Genomic DNA, 17,826 nt, shown 5'->3' with positions numbered 1-17,826 from the left:
AATAGGGCCTGCAAATTAAAAGCATTTCACAAAGCCCTGCCCAGTGGGCCGTATATTCGATTAACTCGGCATAAATGAATTCGCTCAATATGTCTTTTTACCTATTTTTAAGCGACTTTTGTAGCAACAGGTTGTGTTGGCCGATTGTTTGTTTGTTTTTTTCTTCGTTTTTGTTTTAAAAATGGAATTAGAATTGAATCTTGCGGCTGTTTGCTGGATTTTAAAAAGAGTAGCCATGGAGCTTCTTACCCGTTCTTCTCCATAGGAAGCTACTTTTGGAATGGGCAAGTGGCATCAAACTTATTTGTATTTTTGATGTTCATAAGTGCTGGCAAATACCTAAACGAAATAAAATGGTTTAACTTTGATTACAATTTTGTTATACCGTTTTCAAGTATTGCATGTCAAGAGCTAAGAAGATGATTTTTTGGTGTTCTACAAACTTAAAAGTATTTCACAAAGCCCTGCCCAGTGGGCCGTATATTCGATTAACTCGCTATAAATGAATTCGCTCAATATGTCTTTTTACCTATTTTTAAGCGACTTTTGTAGCAACAGGTTGTGTTGGCCAATTGTTTGTGTTTTTCTTTCTTCGTTTTTGTATTTAAAAATGGAACTAGAATTGAATCTTGCGGTTGTATGTAGGATTTAGATTTTTGTTGTACCGTTTTCAAGTATTGGATGTCAAAGGTTAAAAAGACGGAGATTATTTTTTTGGGGTTCTACAAATTCATTAAGATTGATTAGATATGAGGAAAACATTACGGAAGAAACTGAATACATTAATAAAAAATAGTGTTTTGTGAAAGTAATAAGGAAAATTAATGTTAAATTACGGTTGCGAAAAACAGACGATAAAATCTTTAAAATTTCTAACCTCATTAACGTGATATCTACCTAATTCTAATCAAAGTACTGACTCAGAATTTAAAAAATTCTGATTCATATTAATAATACATTCAATGAACACCAAAAATAAAATTAGACCAAATAACATTAATATACCGCTATTTCACGTCAACAAATCAGTTGCATTTCTAAAGCTACTTCATCATAAAGGGCTTAACCGAAATTGATAACATTGTTCGTTTAGTACAATTTAAAATAGAATTGAATAATTGTGTACTTAAGATAAGGTGTAACGGTGTCAGTGGCGTAGCGTGGGTATCTGCCGCCCGGGGCAGTTGTCGATTTTGCCGCCCCTTCCCGTGTATTTTTTTTTTAACAAGTGTTACCTACTGGCCGTTTGTCATTTTTAACCGACTTCAAAAAAAGAGTTTTTTTTGTATCGACGTTAAAAATCATCAAATAACCCTTCCCGCTGTGGGTTAGCAGCGGTGAGGGAGTGTCAGACTCTTACTGATTAAAAACCGTCGTGTTCTGTCGAAGGCCTTTTATGTTTTTAACCCCCGACGCAAAAACGACGGGGTGTTATAAGTTTGACGTGTCTGTGTGTGTGTGTGTGTGTGTGTGTATGTGTGTGTATGTGGCATCGTAGCTCCCAAACGGATGATCCGATTGTAATGCGGTTTTTTTTGTTTAAAAGGTATGTCAGTCGGGAGTGTTCTTAGCTATGTTTGGTGGAAATCGGTTCAGGTCTTCAAGGTCATCAGCTCGTTTGCTAGATGTGATAGGAATGTTACACGCTCTGTTTACTTGCAAGTATATGTGGGATCTGAAATTTGAAACACTAATGTCTTTTGGAACCACTGAGCTGGTCTGCTGTTAGGGCACGAAGGTAGGAGACGTAACCCTGAACTGCCTTTTAGTAAACCCGTCGAGTTTGGGCTCGTTGAATTTGTCTTGACGAGTTCTCTTCATGTTTCTGATTGACGAGAACCTGATGCTGGAAATGGGATGTGGCGGATGGAACCCTGAAATGTCGGAATGAAACGGATAAACCGATTTATATTTTTGCTGTAAATCTAGAATGTCCAAAGGTTAATCTTTATTGTTTCTCAGTCTGTGCAATTCTCCCAGAGCCAGTTTGTCATGAGGATTGTTAAACAGTTCCTTTGGCCGAGATCGCATATAGCGACCCCATCTTAAGATAAAATAAATTAAATGAAAGAAGGAAAAATTAAGGAGCTCCTTTAAAAAGCATGAAATAAAATTAAATTATAAATTTAAAAAAACCCCCGACCCAAAAAAAGTATGCAATAATTATGACAAAAGGTTAAAAACGCTAAACCCTATAAAAAGCAAAAAATAACTTTTAACACTAGGTACGTAAACTAAATTTTGACGTGTCGGGGGACCGCTTTTTACCTTCATAAATACTTACATAAATAAAATGATACCTACCTAATTACAACATTCGTTTAAAAAAAAAAAAACACGTATCTAAAGTAATGAATTAGAGCGGTCCCCCGACACGACAAAATTTAGTTTACGTACCTAGTGTTAAAAGTTATTTTTTGCTTTTTATAGGGTTTAGCGTTTTTAACCTTTTGTCATAATTATTGCATACTTTTTTTGGGTCGGGGGTTTTTTTAAATTTATAATTTAATTTTTATGGTAACTCTTTCGAACAACCCGCGGCCCCGGCAGAAGGGGGAGGTTCTCAAGTAGATTTTTCTTTTATATCTTTGTTACTTGATTTCTGGAAGGTTTTAAAATTCCAAATACGCGAGCGAAGCGAGCGGGAAATTTTTATCGGACTTAAACCAAAAATTACGTAAAATTTAGCCCAAACGTACTTAACTTTTTGTTTGTTGACAGATGCAAGAATAAGGGCATATCGTTTTAGAATACGCGAGCGAAGCGAGCGCGAAATTTTTATCGGACTTAAAACAAAAATTACGTAAAATTTAGCCCAAACGTACTTAACCTTTTTGTTTGTTGACAAATGCAAAAATAAGGGCCATAGTATAGTTTCTGAAAACGCGAGCGAAGCGAGCGCGAAATTTTTATGGGACTTAAACCAAATATTACGTAAAATTTAGCCCAAACGTACTTAACTTTTTGTTTGTTGACAAATGCAAAATCAAGCGCATACAGTTTCTGAATACGCGAGCGAAGCGAGCGCGAAATTTTAATGATTTTTTATTTAAGACTCAAAACCAAAATTACGTAAAATGTAGTGTCACGTGTGTTTTAAGTACCTAACAATAATGAATTTTAAGTTTAAAAAGTTTCAACTTGTTTAATGTTTTGTTATTGTTAGACAGTTTTATGTACCTAGCGGCGCAGATACCTACTAGTTGCGAACAATTTTTTTTTATTGCGTAAATTTTGCCGCCCCCTAAAAGCTGCCGCCCGGGGAATGTGCCCCCCCTGCCCCCCCCACGCTACGCCACTGAACGGTGTATTCGGTATTTTGTCGGCGACTGTACTTATGGCATTGTTTTGGGTTTATTATAATGGGAGTAATGGGATTTTAAAGATTAGGTGATTAACGAAATTGTGTAGCACTTAGAAGTAAGAAATAAATAGGTAAATATCTTTTGAGGTTATTTGTAGTATGTTTTTACTAATAAATCTATTCTTCAGTTTCAGATTAGTAGTAATATATTTCAAAATTTTGTTAATAATGTTGTAGGTACATTTTGTTAAACTGTCTCTTCGTTTACAACAAGTGATCAAATGCGAGAAATTAAAGTAAATAATTTACAGCTCACCTGTAACTTTTATTTTCAGTTCCAATACAAAATGCACGAAATCCAAATAATTTAGAAAACGCATTTTATTTTACACTGCATTGCACTAAAATTTAACACAAAATATTTTCTTTTATACAAAAAAAAAACACAAAATTCACACAAAACCAGCCAAAGAAAATTGGGATTCAAAAAACAAAAGCGCGCGTTCTTTATTAAAAGTCGTCTATTCAGTCCGCGATAATTTAACAAACAGGCAGCTTGATTGTACTACATAGATAATCAGAATCAGCAAAGATAGATTGCCAATGAAAACATACGGATCAACGTGAGTATTGTCACGCATGTATTTACGAGCTTGTTTCGAGTTTCGGGGTAAGTAGAGTTATTTATTATTTCGCGCTTTTAAGTTGTAGTTGTATTAAAATACTGTGTTTTAGGAACACCTCGCATAATTACGTGGTCAGAACAAAATATAAAGATAGATTTATTTTTATTGACCCTCGTTCATGTACGTACACGCCCTGAAATACGTCCTCACCCGGATAAAAAGTATTCTACTTGGCTAATGGCTTGATGCACATAATTTAGCATGAGAACGTATTAAACAAATAAACAAACTAGATAAGTATAGGTAGACTAGACCGACCCCAACATAGTAGGGAAAAGGGCTCGGAGGATGACAAGTAATAGGTTAATAATAAGCCCCAAATAGTAATAGGTAAGAATTTCCAGGTTTCGACCTTTCGTCGTGAAGAGGTTTCTTCCAACACATTTTTACATAACTTATGACAATCTAGAGTATCACTTAATCACAAATGGCTGCCAGTAGTTACAGAATTTTTAGAAAAATAATTCCGGTCTACATTATTCTTTGCAACATAAATGGGTTGTTCCTACAACAGCCATATCTATTCATAGCGTATCGACGCCATTCCGTCTCATAGCTCACATGATACAATATTAATTAATCATTACTCAGTTGACGGTAATTGCTCGGACGCATCAATAACAATTTCTGATAGATCACTTGCTGGAATTAGGTGGTATTGCCTGATCACTACATTAGCATGATTGGTTTAGACCTAATTTAGCTGTTTTAAACGGTTTCAAATACGTCCTGATACAGCTTTTTACTCTATGTTTTAGGATATAATATATAGCCTAAGAAATTTTCAAAAAAATTAGGCTTTTTATTGGTATAAGAATTTTTCAAAATCAGTTCAGTAGTTCTAGGATTACAACATCATAAAATCTTTGTGACAGCCTCTTCATAACATTTGTTCGATATAAAAGACGTAACATACACACATTTACATTTATATGAATCATCTCAATATACACTATTCATTGAGTATTAGTCATATACAACTACCAAGAGTCTAAAGTCTAAACTAATATTGTAAAGCTGAAAAGTATGTTAACTTGAACGGGCTACTTTAAGCAACACTGGTCCGATTTGCAAAATTCCTTCTATGTTAGATAGTCCATTTATCGAGGGAGGCTATAAGCTACATTTACTCGGGTGCCTAAAGTTGTTCCCATGGGACACAGGGAAAACCTGAAGATAGTTTTTATCATAAAACAAGATTAATCTCAAGCTGCCGATCGTATCGTACCACCTAAAATGACAATAATTTATAGCATTTATAGATAAACATTGCTATCATAATAAAATTATAACACCTATCTCATTGTGTACGATAATACCGTTTATGATAAAAATAATATTCGATAGTGATAGAATCGGTCACATTCCGATTAGGACCTAGTTTATTTAATTAGTGTGATAGTGTTTATTTGGTTTTGATATTTCCTGTTTTCTTTTTCAGAAGTGATTCGTGGAAATATTGGGCGTCAGACCGACTGGTATTTTATGCCATGTCACGATGAACGCGAATGCCACGCCTCTATCGTCCTGTTTATTTAGTAAATACTAACGGCCAATGAAGTCAAAATCAAAATTATGAAGTAAGACACTGTTTACAATTTTCCATGAATCTGTAAGAACAGATTTTCTTTTGGCCTTTTAAGCACAAGCCTTGTTGTAAAAGTTGTTCTTAATTATTTCATAGCCTCTCATTAGTATAGTTATGGGCACGAATCTTGAGCTCTGACCTCGGGATTGGTTTTTTGCTAATAAATCACTTCTACGCAGATGTAGGTCAGAGCTCAAGATTCGTGCCTATAAATAAACTCTTTTGCAAAAAAAACGGGCACCTATGCGAAATCTTAGTTTTAAGGACTTTACGTGTATTTCAAAGGGTTTTAATGATTGTAGTATGTTTCTAGCATCAAAAGAGTAAGCCGAGCATGCGTGAGAGTGTATTCTAAATTTGAATTTTGTACAATTGCTAAGAAATTGGTTAAACCTTGTTTTGGACTAATTGCTGGCAGAAAGTTCGTCGGTGTTTTGAAAAGTTTTTGAAGTGATTTTCAGGAAAATGATAATGCAGTTTTAATTAATGATTAATATACTTTTTTGTTAGATCAAAACATTTTTGAAAAACTATGCGTATTTGATAAAATTTTCGCCTGCTCTAAATGGTCTATACGGATGATTGATGGCAATGTTAAGAGTTTCGGTATTTTAGTGTAAAGCGTTCTATTGTTTAGATATTGTACCCACGTGTTTTAAAATATCGCTTTTTCATAAATAAACACTATTTAGAAGAGTATCAGTACTTTGAGCTACGACAAAACCAATTTAAAGTAAGCAGTGCCCATCACAACCCGTCTCCTATCGGACGTTGACATTTAAAAAATACCAAATTTTTAACCGACTTCCCAAAAAGGAGGAGGTTATCAATTCGGCCGGTATGTTTTTTTTTCTATGTATGTACATCGATTACTCCGAGGTTTATGGACCGATTTACGTGATTCTTTTTTTGTTCGACTCGGAATAGCTGTCAGTTGGTCCCATAGTCATCAGGTCAGGATCTGATGATGGAAACCCTGAGAAATCGAGGGCAACCTTCGAAAGTTGTAGGCATACATAGGGTAAAAACTTGATACTCAGGTGTACGCCTAGAAGCACTATTCAACAGTGAAGATTTGGAGCTGATCTGATGATGGAAACCAGAGAGGGTCGAGGGAACTCGACAACTGAATATGTAAAATACCTCGTATTTGGACTTATATTCTTTGTATTGATGAGAACTTCCCACTTGTATGGATAGTGACAACTATACGTATCACTGAAAAGCTTTAAATAAAAACTTTTTATTAAACCGACTTCCCACTAAAAGCAAAAAACTAGTTTTAGGTGCATCGGCCTAGAAGTCGGTGACAAAATTAACTTAGTAACATCCATTAGACACCGAATTCTAGGCCGATGCACCTAAAAATAGTTTTTTTTTTTTGCTTTTTAGTGTTTTGGGAAGTCGGTTTAATTTTTTTGTAAAAAAGTTTTTGTGATAAATGTTAAAATTAACCACATGAAAAATGATGAGGAGGGTTAACCCAACAAACAAAAAATCCTCTCATAGTGGCTAAAAATGCCAAAAATAAATTTCTTGTAAGAGCCGTATTAACGCTAATAAGGGTGCGTTTGGGCACAAATTACAAGAACAATAACCTCAAACCCCCCTTATATTTGCTTTATTGTCAGCTTCTTTTTCTTATATGTACTTTATTATAGCAAGCGATAAGGGAGTCAAACTTATAAAAGCAAAAGGATTTGCTCTTAAAAAGCCAACCACTCTTATACATGTTTTATAATGGCGAGCAACAAGGGAGTAAAACTTATAGCGGCAAGACAAATTCTATTTTAAATCTATTCGCCTTAAAATCAGTGTTTGAGATTCTGCAACAAATGTTTTGTTGAGTGATTTTTCACAGTTTGGCAGCGTCAACGAGTATTTTAAAGAAAACAAGAGCCATGATTAATTTCATTTATTTTTTTTAGTGTACCTGAATCCGAGAGTATATTGTGCTTGTTTATTGAGAAAACTGTGTGGGAATTCAAACGTATGATAAAATGTGGTACAAAAAGTGTAATTATATCAACGCGCCCTTGAATTTGAGTAGTTTTGACGTAAAAATGTGAATAATTATTAAGGCATGTTTTTTATAACGCTTTTACAAGGGTAATATTATTCTCACAACGTCTATTAGAAATCTATAAGATTATAAGCTCTGTAATGGCAACATTTACTCCATCTGCTATCGCCATTTTATCTACCGTTAGGGTTCCTTTCATCATTCCGTAGCTGTATTAATATTAGCTATATTACATTTTAGGTATTATCACAATGATCGTATTTACGGAGAAGATCTCACTGTTCAAAACAAGAGATGGCCATGGAATTTGACACATTTTATCGTACGAAGAAAATGTTTTCATTGCAAATATCAGACTTTGTCAAACATACCTTCACACTTTGTGATTGGTCGTAAAAAAATAGAAGTTTTGCTACTATTGTTTTGTCAAAATTGTAAAGAGTATTTGATTTATGATCTTTATTGAAGATGAATGTGAATATTGTAATCCATAATTTTATTACACATTTCTCAATAGTAATAAAAAATTTTAATACCTAGCAATGAAAAATAATTATTACTAGGTACCTAAGTGTATGCAGTGGGACAGCATAGGCTAATTAAAAAAAAAGTGTAAATAAATAGATATTTTAATAAATAGATTGTAATATTTTTAATAGATCACTGAAAGCCATTGTGAAATATTATTTTTACTGCCCAGTTTTTGACATCACCACCGATATCCATCTTATTCAACTCAAATTTAGTTGAAAATTTATGTCTTCTTCACTACCACCACCGTTATATTCTTCTTGACTGATTTCCTGTACTTCATTGTCATCTTCCATAAAATCATTGACGGAACCCTCAAGTGATTTGTTGGTATCGGGTGTATGACTATAAGTATAAGTATTTAATGACTATGTAAGTGATTATGGATTGCGTTCATTCTTGTAAAGACCATATAAAATGCGGAATATTGTTTGTTGGGTAGACATCTTATGAAATGCTCCTATGAGTTTAAAAGTGTCATAGTTAGCTTATGCGTTACTATTACCTATAAGAACAGTTAGCCAAATGACAAGCTTTTATAGGGTTTTGAATATTATAAGGCTTAAAAGCATTGTAAATGCGCTTATGAGAATAACACATTTTCAATCCTTATTATAATCATGTAATTTGGACTTGTTATGGTTAACCCAACCAAATAGGGTAGTTTCCAGGGTCGAAATAATGAAATAATATTTAGTCCGCTTTTTAGATAATCAAAAAATATTGGATACGTATTTTTTCTTTTTTTAATTAAACATAAAATGACAAAGATAATACGCTTCAAAAATTAGGAGTGGGGGCCTTTTACGTCACAGTCTCCTGAAAATTGTAGCAACTTGTGACGTCACACTCAACTTTAACACGCTATATCTTAACAAGTTCTGATCCAATTTAAAAAAGAAAAAATACGTATCGCTTAATTTTGGACAATCTACAAGACGGACTAATTATTATTTTTTAGGAAACTACCCTATTATAAGAGTAAAGGTAATATTAGCCAAATCTTCTTATATTGTGCCATAATAAGGAACATTGACATAATGAAAGCGATTTTAAAGCAACTATAAGAAATTAGACCTTAAACATATAATTTTATAAGAGTAGTTTGTTTGTTGGGAAAGCTATCTAAAAAGTCAAATTATTGCCTCGTTGAAGCTCTCGATAACTCCATAGGTATCGGGTTACTAAACGACGAATTAGCTGCAAGGGAGTCAAGAATTCAAAATTATTGGCCAAACATACGTTTGGCCAATAATTTTTATTATATATATATAGTTTCTTAAGAAATGAGCAGATAGCCAATTATTGGTAAGATTTAAGCAGGAAAGTGCTGCAGATGCCAGAAAATCTCGGTGTAGGCAAGTTTATTTAATAAAATGTCCGTGGGATGAAAACACGCTATTTAAACGCTCAGACTCATAGATCTTCAGAGGTCTACAAAGTTTCCCAAGGGACGAGGTTGTTTAAAAATCAGTGATTACGAGACCTTAAGACCTCGTGTTCACAGTCTATGCGTTATTTTCTGTATTTTGTAGAATTTCAAGATTTTTCAAAATGTCGAGTCCGATAGGAGACGAGTTGTGATGGGCACTGCTTACTTTAAATTGGTTTTGTCGTAGCTCAAAGTGCGGATACTCTTCTAAATAGTGTTTATTTATGGAAAAGCGATATTTTAAAACACGTGGGTACAATATCTAAACAGTAGAACGCTTTACACTAAAATACCGAAACTCTTAACATTGCCATCAATCATCAGTATAGCCCATTTAGAGCAGGTGAAAATTTTATCAAATACGCATAGTTTTTTAAAAATGTTTTGTTCTAACAAAAAAGTACATTAATCATTAATTAAAACTGCATTATCATTTTCCTGAAAAACACTTCAAAAACTTTTCAAAAACACCGACGAACTTTCTGCCAGCAATTAGTCCAAAACAAGGTTCAACCAATTTCTTAGCAATTGTACAAATTCAAATTTAGAATACACTCTCACGCATGCTCGGCTTATTCTTTTGATGCTAGAAACATACTACAATCATTAAAACCCTTTGAAATACACGTAAAGTCCTTAAAACTAAGATTTCGCATAGGTGCCCGTTTTTTTTGCAAAAGAGTGTATATAGTTTTAGAATTGCCGTACCTTTCACCAACATATTCAAATTATACCTACATCTGCTCATCCCCAAAACAAACGTCAAAACAAACAAACATCAGAAATTCGTGATCCGCTACACAGAACACAAATAATAAATGGCTTGTGGTCGAGGCAAGTGCATCATTGCACAATTCAATTGGACCCACATGTTCATAAGGTCGGCGGTCATACTGTGTACTGCACAAAACGTATGGCGTGGGTTAAGGGAAAAGATATGAGCGATTTAGTTGTTGATCAGTTGTTGATCCATCTTTTAGTACATCGCTGTCTGTCTGGCTTTTCCTAACTGTGTATGTTGGGGTCGGTTTTTAGTGTAGCAAAATGCAGTAGAGTTTCACTGCTTTACATGGAAAGACTGCCTATCTGACCTACTCTACCCAGTCATCTGAACAACTCGATACCTCTTAGTAAGACTGGCTGTCAGACTGCCACTTAATTACAAGAATTTTTATTATAAATTCTTAATACTTAATCTGAACAATCATTTTTACTTACTTCTTATACTGGTGTAGTTATCTATCAGAGTTTGTACCTATGTATTATGAAAATATCAAGAAAGTATAAAAAGCACTTTTATGTTTTTACTGCCTGTTTGATGTCAATAAAAATTCATCTTATTATTAAATTACAGCAGTGAAATAAACAGTGTCGCGAGCATAAGCTGAAGCGATTCCAACTTGCACCACACAACACATATTAAAGCGAACTACACAAGGTCAATCCACACATGTGTTACCCGCCTATACAAAATATACTTAGTTATAAAAGTGTTTGATTGATTGCCTTCCAACCGGACTGCCTACATTCAATGAGGTAAATATTTAGCTCGGTTTGTACTGAGAAATGGTGCGAAATTACTGACCTGGATCTGTTTTTGTCTAGCATTTTTAGGTGGTGATCTATGTTTGTGCCTAGGAAATGACGTTAAGCTATTGAAAAATCTGGTCTATTATTGAAGTGTAGGTTAATTTTGTAACCGTTGGTTGTTGGGATCGAATAGACTGGCCTTTTTTAAATATTTGAAAACCTGAAATTACAACGTGAAAACGTGAATATTTTTTTTGTACCTACTTAGTTAATCTTTACAACGGTCGGGAAGTAGCTGACTTGAGAATTCTGCTGTATTTTAACATCGAATTAAGAAGCTCCTTCTTTTGACGAATAAAATGATTTACTATTCTGTCTCAATCCTACAGTTTAGAAGATAAAAATGGTTAGACTAACTTCTTATTTTAACAAAAACATTTTCAAATCCATAACAACTTAATAATCCTCACTAATCTTCTAACACATTTACTGGTACATCTATCTTTATCTGTGTCTATAGAGAATGTCATAACACACAACAAGTTACAAAGATATTTGGGCGCGAACGTGACGGAGCGCATGTCAGCCCTATTATGTTGGTTTCCGCGTGTTTATCTTGTATAAGTACTTTCTTATGTGTTTTTTTTTGGCTTGTGGTTTTTGAAGGCATTGAGGATAGATTTAGGGCCTAGAGTGAAGTGTCCAGTGATAATGAAATTCGCGTGACGACTTTGAAGATCTGGGTGTCCTAGGTCAGGCTTTCTTAGCTATTAAAAGTCTTGATGTGCGGTCTAACATCTGACCTACGTTGTCAAGCCTGGATGTCTAGGTAAAACTGACCCCAATATATTTAAAAGGAAAAGACTACGTGTAGTTGTTTCCTGTAGTCTACATAGATGATGGTTATCACTATCATGATCATATCATCAATTGCTCGTCAACTGCTGTAACTAGGCCTCTATTTGGATTAGTACAAAAATCTGTACGTCTTAGTTATTATCATTGCTTAAAAACTTAAACAATAATGGCCTTTATACAACCATAAAAATGCACCAATGAATCGTTGACTCACTCAAACATAAAACTACAACAATGCAATTCTAATCTTGAAATGCAAAAAAGATTATTACCTATTGACTCATTTCTCGTTCGTAGAGGAAACTTGGCCCAGTTGCCCCTCAGTTAGTATGAAAGACATTCATTAGTTTGACGTGAAAGGGTGGCAGCACTGGCAGCGGGTGAAATGGCAATGCAGCTGAATGGTGGAGTTATCAAATGTATTATGTAAGTTGTGTTTTGTATTTTCTGATTAGTTGTTGCGACTGAAGAATGGCTTGGGTTGTAATAGCAAATAAGTTTTTAGTACGTAATGTGGTAAAATTAACATACACAAGTAAGTAAATCAAGACCGATTTGAAAAAAAATATGGATGATCGATAAAGCTGAACATATAAAGAAAAATAAACCAATTTTTAATAGTAAATTCATCATTAATTTGTCCACAAAATAGGAATTAATTATCCATATCTTTTGTCATGATAAATATGCAAAAAACCAATTTGTTTTGTAATGGCAAAAAAAATATTTATCATTGAGAACCTAATAATACATATAAGTCACTATCTCAAAAACATGTATTTATGAAGTGTTTTTGTATGTATGTAAATACTGAAGATAGACTGCAATAACCAACACAGGTCTCCTAGCTTCTTTTAAAACACACGCAAATTAAACATAGGTTAACAAATTAATCAAAAAGTCAACAGCTGATGATCACAATGTCACGTAAGGTTGATAAGTGATGAGTACCGATGATGATGATCAAAGCAGCCGATGTTCACAGCTGCAAATGTCTTAATGATCATCAGTGTTAATTGATAGAAGTGACGGTTCTGTGGTCTTGGTCATTATTTTATTGTTATAGCACTTTGTACGATGCTATTTAGGAGATTAAAGAATTGAGTTGGGTACATTTTTGTAGAATATTATTTAGTAAAATATCTGAGTATACTAACATTATAAAGCTGTAGAGTTTTTTTCTTGCTTGAAAGCATTTATCTGAGGAACTACTGGTCCGATTTCACTGTTAGATAGCCAATTTATCGAAGAAGCGAGCTAGTAAGAAAGAACAATATTTTTTGGTCAGTCTTGTATGTATTTGGTTTTAAATATAGTTTTTGGTCTTAATATAAAAATAGCATAGAACCTTAAATGACAGGACTTAATGTATTGCTGCTGAAATTGGCACTCAACACCAGCTAGAGGTCATTTTATACGTAAGCGATATTCAAAATGGTCTCTAAAGTACTGACAGCGTATAAAATATTGCTCGGTTTAAGAGCTCTTTACATTTTTGTTTACGATAGGGAAATTAAATTTGAGTTTACTAGCTGTAACCCGCAGTTTCAGCCACGTAACGAGGGAACTACTTCCCGCACCCGGTTAAAATATAGCCTATGTCTCAGGCTCTAGTACCTATATCTGTGTATCAAATTACATTAAGATAGTGTCTGTAGCTATGGCGTGAACTGTAACTTTGTATACCTATACATACATATGACAAATTTTAATGATTCATTCTGAAGTTACACTGTTATTATTTAATTTAATAAAACGACATTCTTGAGAAAGCAACAAAAAATCGATGACACAAACACCTTCATTCATGCCTGACGTCAGTTTCCTTGTAAGACATTATCAACTAATAGTGTTAATAGAGGCAGACTGAATGTTTTGGTCATAATGCCACATTAAAACTAAGGTCAGAAGAATAGAACTGTATTTATTGATGCACAGTTGGTTTCACAGCTTTAGAGTATATAATACTAGCGACCTGCCCCAGCTTCGCACGGAATTGCCAGTATGTCCCCACTATTTAATGGATGTTATTATACATATAAACCTCCCTCATTTAAACACTCTATCTGATAAAAGAAACCGCATAAATGTCGGTTGCGTACTTTTTAAGATTTAAGCGTACAAAGGAACATAGGGACAGAAAAAGCGACTTTGTTTTATACTATGTAGTGATATTTCTATGAGTATTTGCGATTTTTTTTTGCTATGAAAAAAGCTTAAAAGGTTAAAATTCATATTGGCAGACGTTTTGAAGTGCAGTGATCCTTTGACTACTCCATATTTAAGACTTACTGACGTAACTTTTTGTAATTTTTCATCTGAAGTGCGTCCATGTGAACTGTGCGTTTCTGTTATCACAGTACACTTGAAATCGCAAACCGCTTCAAAATTCCAACTGAGATTGACTGATAAGATAACACTCAACTAAATGACGCGAATATGAATTGTACGTTACGCATTTTTTTAAACCGTCCCTAGAAATGACGTTGTTAAAGAATTAATAACTGAAATAATTGTATTTAATTATATTATCATTATTTGCATAATCAGCTTCTCTTATACTATTGCATCTGTTGTTTTTAAAACCCATGCGAAATGCACAAAAAGAAGTGAAAGGTGAGTTTTAGGGACTGTTTAAAAAAATTGTTACGATAAAAATGCTACTTTACAGCTTATGTTAGTTACGTAATTTCTGTAAGTACATGAATTGGATTTTTCTAAGTCCTTTTGATAGAGTGAACCTTCTCAATTATCTATCCTACATGGTACGCGAGACCGGTCACGCCTACTTAGTCAGCTGTGCTCCAAGTCAACAGTGCATGTGGGTTATGGGCATTTGGAAGGTCATGTAATAGACCAGTTATTTGGGCATTTTTATAAAACTGGTTTTAATATGGTGTGTTGGTGATTTTGTCTAGGTAGGTATCTAATGCACATATGTAGATAGAGCATAGGTACCTATAGTATTTAAAATATGATTTGAAATGTTGTCTAATAATTTCAAATTAAAATTATCATTATTTAATATCAGACGATAGAAATTAAATCATCATTCAAATAATATCTAAGTTATTTATAAAATCAACTTAGGTATTTATTCAATAATTTAGCTAGATAAATTACACGCTAATCTATTAAATGTTGACTGAGTACACAAATCCCCAAAAAGTATTCGCCAAAACAAATATTTATTCAACATTAAACGCTAACAAAAAACACTTACCACCTATAATTCTGTGCAAACAAATACCTCAAACAGAACACTGTGCAAAATTTAAACGTACACATTTTAACGGTCCAAAAATCACTAAAATCACAGAACTGTCCGTCCGTCCGTTGCAACATGCAGTCACCCACTGGTCCTTTACCTGAACTAATCGAAAAAAAAAACATTTGACGAATAAGTTTGCCTTGTCAAGGATGCCGACCCCCTATCGTTGCACTCATGATGTAGCACAAATTCTAACTTACTATCCATAAAATATGAATTCATATCTTATTCTAAACGACACAAGGGCTGTTTTTGCGCGAATAATTTTGCTACAAACCGCAAAATAGCTTGGCCTAATGTCAAAATGTGTCAAACAGAAATTCTTATTGTAAAGTCGGTTCATTTGGAATTCGAAATTTAGTCATTTTCGAGAAATATTTTACCTGTGTATCAGATAAGGCTAATCAGTTATGTTTTGTTTGACTTCGGAATGACGTAAACGATCATTTATTGTGACCATACCATTATGTTAGTGGGTATCAAATAGGTGGGCGGCCACTTTCACTAAAAAAAGGTTTTTTACTATTTGGTTTGTTGAGCAAAAAGTTTGGATTATGTCATTGGAACGGCCATTATTTTTATTGTTATGTTTTTTGTAAAGCATTTTAAACCGTTTCGAAACTAGTTCGAAAAGCCAAATACGAAAATTATGAAGGTCCAGTATTTTATTGAGTCTATAAACTTTTACTATCCGTATCGGAGCATGTAACTTCTTTTTTTAGTTAAGCTGGGTCTGTTTTTGTTGGAGTTTATTGCAAATCTTAAATATCAATGTTTTGTGCCCACATTATAACGTAGTTAACATAAAAGGTCTTTGGAACCATGAATATTTGGATATGAATATTTGGAACCAGAAGTTCCTGCCTTTTTCAACAAAAATTACTCTCGCTCAGTCGCTTCTTCTCCCTCTTTTAGATTATGCTGATGTCTGTTTCCTTGATGCGACTGAGGAACTTCTTAACAAACTCGAGCGTCTGCAGAATCTGTGCATCCGCTTCATTTTTGGCCTCCGGAAATACGACCATGTGTCTGAATTCCGGAGCCAGCTGAAGTGGCTGCCAATTCGGCAGCGTCGAGATGCTCATATTCTGTCTTTTCTCTCTCTCTTCACAATCCCAACGCTCCAAATTATCTTAGGGAACGCTTTGAGTTCCTTGTTCCTAGAGGCAAACCCTGTCGCTCCTCTTCATCTCTTTTACTCCGTATCCCTCCTCATACTTCGAGCCGTTATGATGGATCCTTCACTGTTCGCGCTGTGAGGCTTTGGAACGCTCTGCCTCACAGTATACGTGACAGCACATCGTTAGATGTCTTCAAGAGACGAATTAAAGAACATTTCCTGTCAACATGACCTTATTTGTATGTATGTATTTATTTATTTATTATATTTTATGTTTTATTTATAGGTATATATTTTATATTTTATGTTATGTAATTTCATCTCTGTTTTGTTTAATGTTGTGCACTTTAAATTTTCTCTTCCCTATCGCATCTCTCTATCGCTCTAAGGTTTGCTGTTAGAGAACCCAGTTCTGGGTTAAGCTCGCCTTTGTACATGTCTTCTCTGTGTTGTGTGTGTCTTTTAAATGTTTTTGTGTACAATAAAGAATAATAATAATAATAAAGGCCTTTGATTCCGTCCCTCACAGCTGGTTGTCACATGTCCTAAATATTTATAAAATCCACCCGACTCTAAAACGGTTCCTACAAACAACCATGCAAAATTGGCAAACCACACTAAGAATCAACCAAGGCACATCATCTGTATCTACTGAGCCAATTTCTATAAAACGTGGAATCTTCCAGGGAGACGCCTTAAGTCCGCTGTGGTTTTGTATGGCACTAAACCCACTCTCTCACCTGCTCGACAAATCTGAAATAGGATACACACTCACAGACAACAACACATCATACACCTTGTCACACCTCATGTATATGGACGATATTAAGTTATATGCAGCTAACACAAACGACTTATTCAAATTAGCCGACATCACCCAACAATTTTCTAACGACATTTGCATGCAATTTGGTGTAGACAAGTGCAAAATCTTATCAATTGTTAAAGGTAAAATACATAATAACTCATACACACTTGAATCAGGAGAATCAATACAACCAGTAGATCAGCACAGCACTTATAAATACTTAGGTTTTAAGCAATCCAGACAAATACAGCAAAAGACCACAAAACAAGAACTACACAAAAAATTCACACACCGCATCAATCTTATCTTAAAAACCAATCTTAACTCTAGAAACACAATCAAAGCTATTAACACATTCGCTATACCCATCCTCACATACTCTTTTGGAATCATACAGTGGTCTAATACTGACATCCAAAAATTACAACGCACTATTAACACTTCATTCACTAAACACAGAAAACACCACCCCAAATCATGCACACAACGTCTCACACTGCCAAGACAAGAAGGAGGAAGAGGATTGATAGACATACACAACCTACACAACAAGCAGATATCGACACTCAGAACATACTTTCACAACAAATCTGAACATTCAACACTACACAGACACATCACGAACACCGACATACAACTAACACCACTCAACCTACACGACCGAAACACACAAAC

General features: G+C 34.3%; 1 protein-coding gene across 6 annotated transcripts in view; it reads right to left on the bottom strand.

Moving 5' to 3' along the window:
- Cv-c (crossveinless c) overlaps nt 1–17,826 on the bottom strand; it is a 310,299-nt gene that overhangs the window by 50,587 nt on the left and 241,886 nt on the right. The window contains exon 1 of one of the 6 annotated variants that reach the window (XM_064040882.1): nt 15,176–15,297. The exons of 4 other annotated variants lie outside the window; for them this stretch is intronic. Coding sequence is in view for 1 of the 2 variants with exons in the window: in XM_049837540.2 (XP_049693497.2) it covers nt 3,621–3,684 (64 nt within the window). In the remaining variant the exon portion in view is untranslated. Of the gene's footprint in view, nt 1–3,620; nt 3,810–15,175; nt 15,298–17,826 lie in introns of those variants that run through there. One more of the 6 variants, XM_049837540.2, reaches the window with a different exon arrangement.

Source organism: Helicoverpa armigera, chromosome 23, assembly GCF_030705265.1.
Source record: "Helicoverpa armigera isolate CAAS_96S chromosome 23, ASM3070526v1, whole genome shotgun sequence".
Taxonomy (NCBI): domain Eukaryota; kingdom Metazoa; phylum Arthropoda; class Insecta; order Lepidoptera; family Noctuidae; genus Helicoverpa; species Helicoverpa armigera.
The sequence above is the reverse complement of the archived record's forward strand: the minus strand, read 5'-3'. Positions and strand labels throughout refer to the sequence as shown.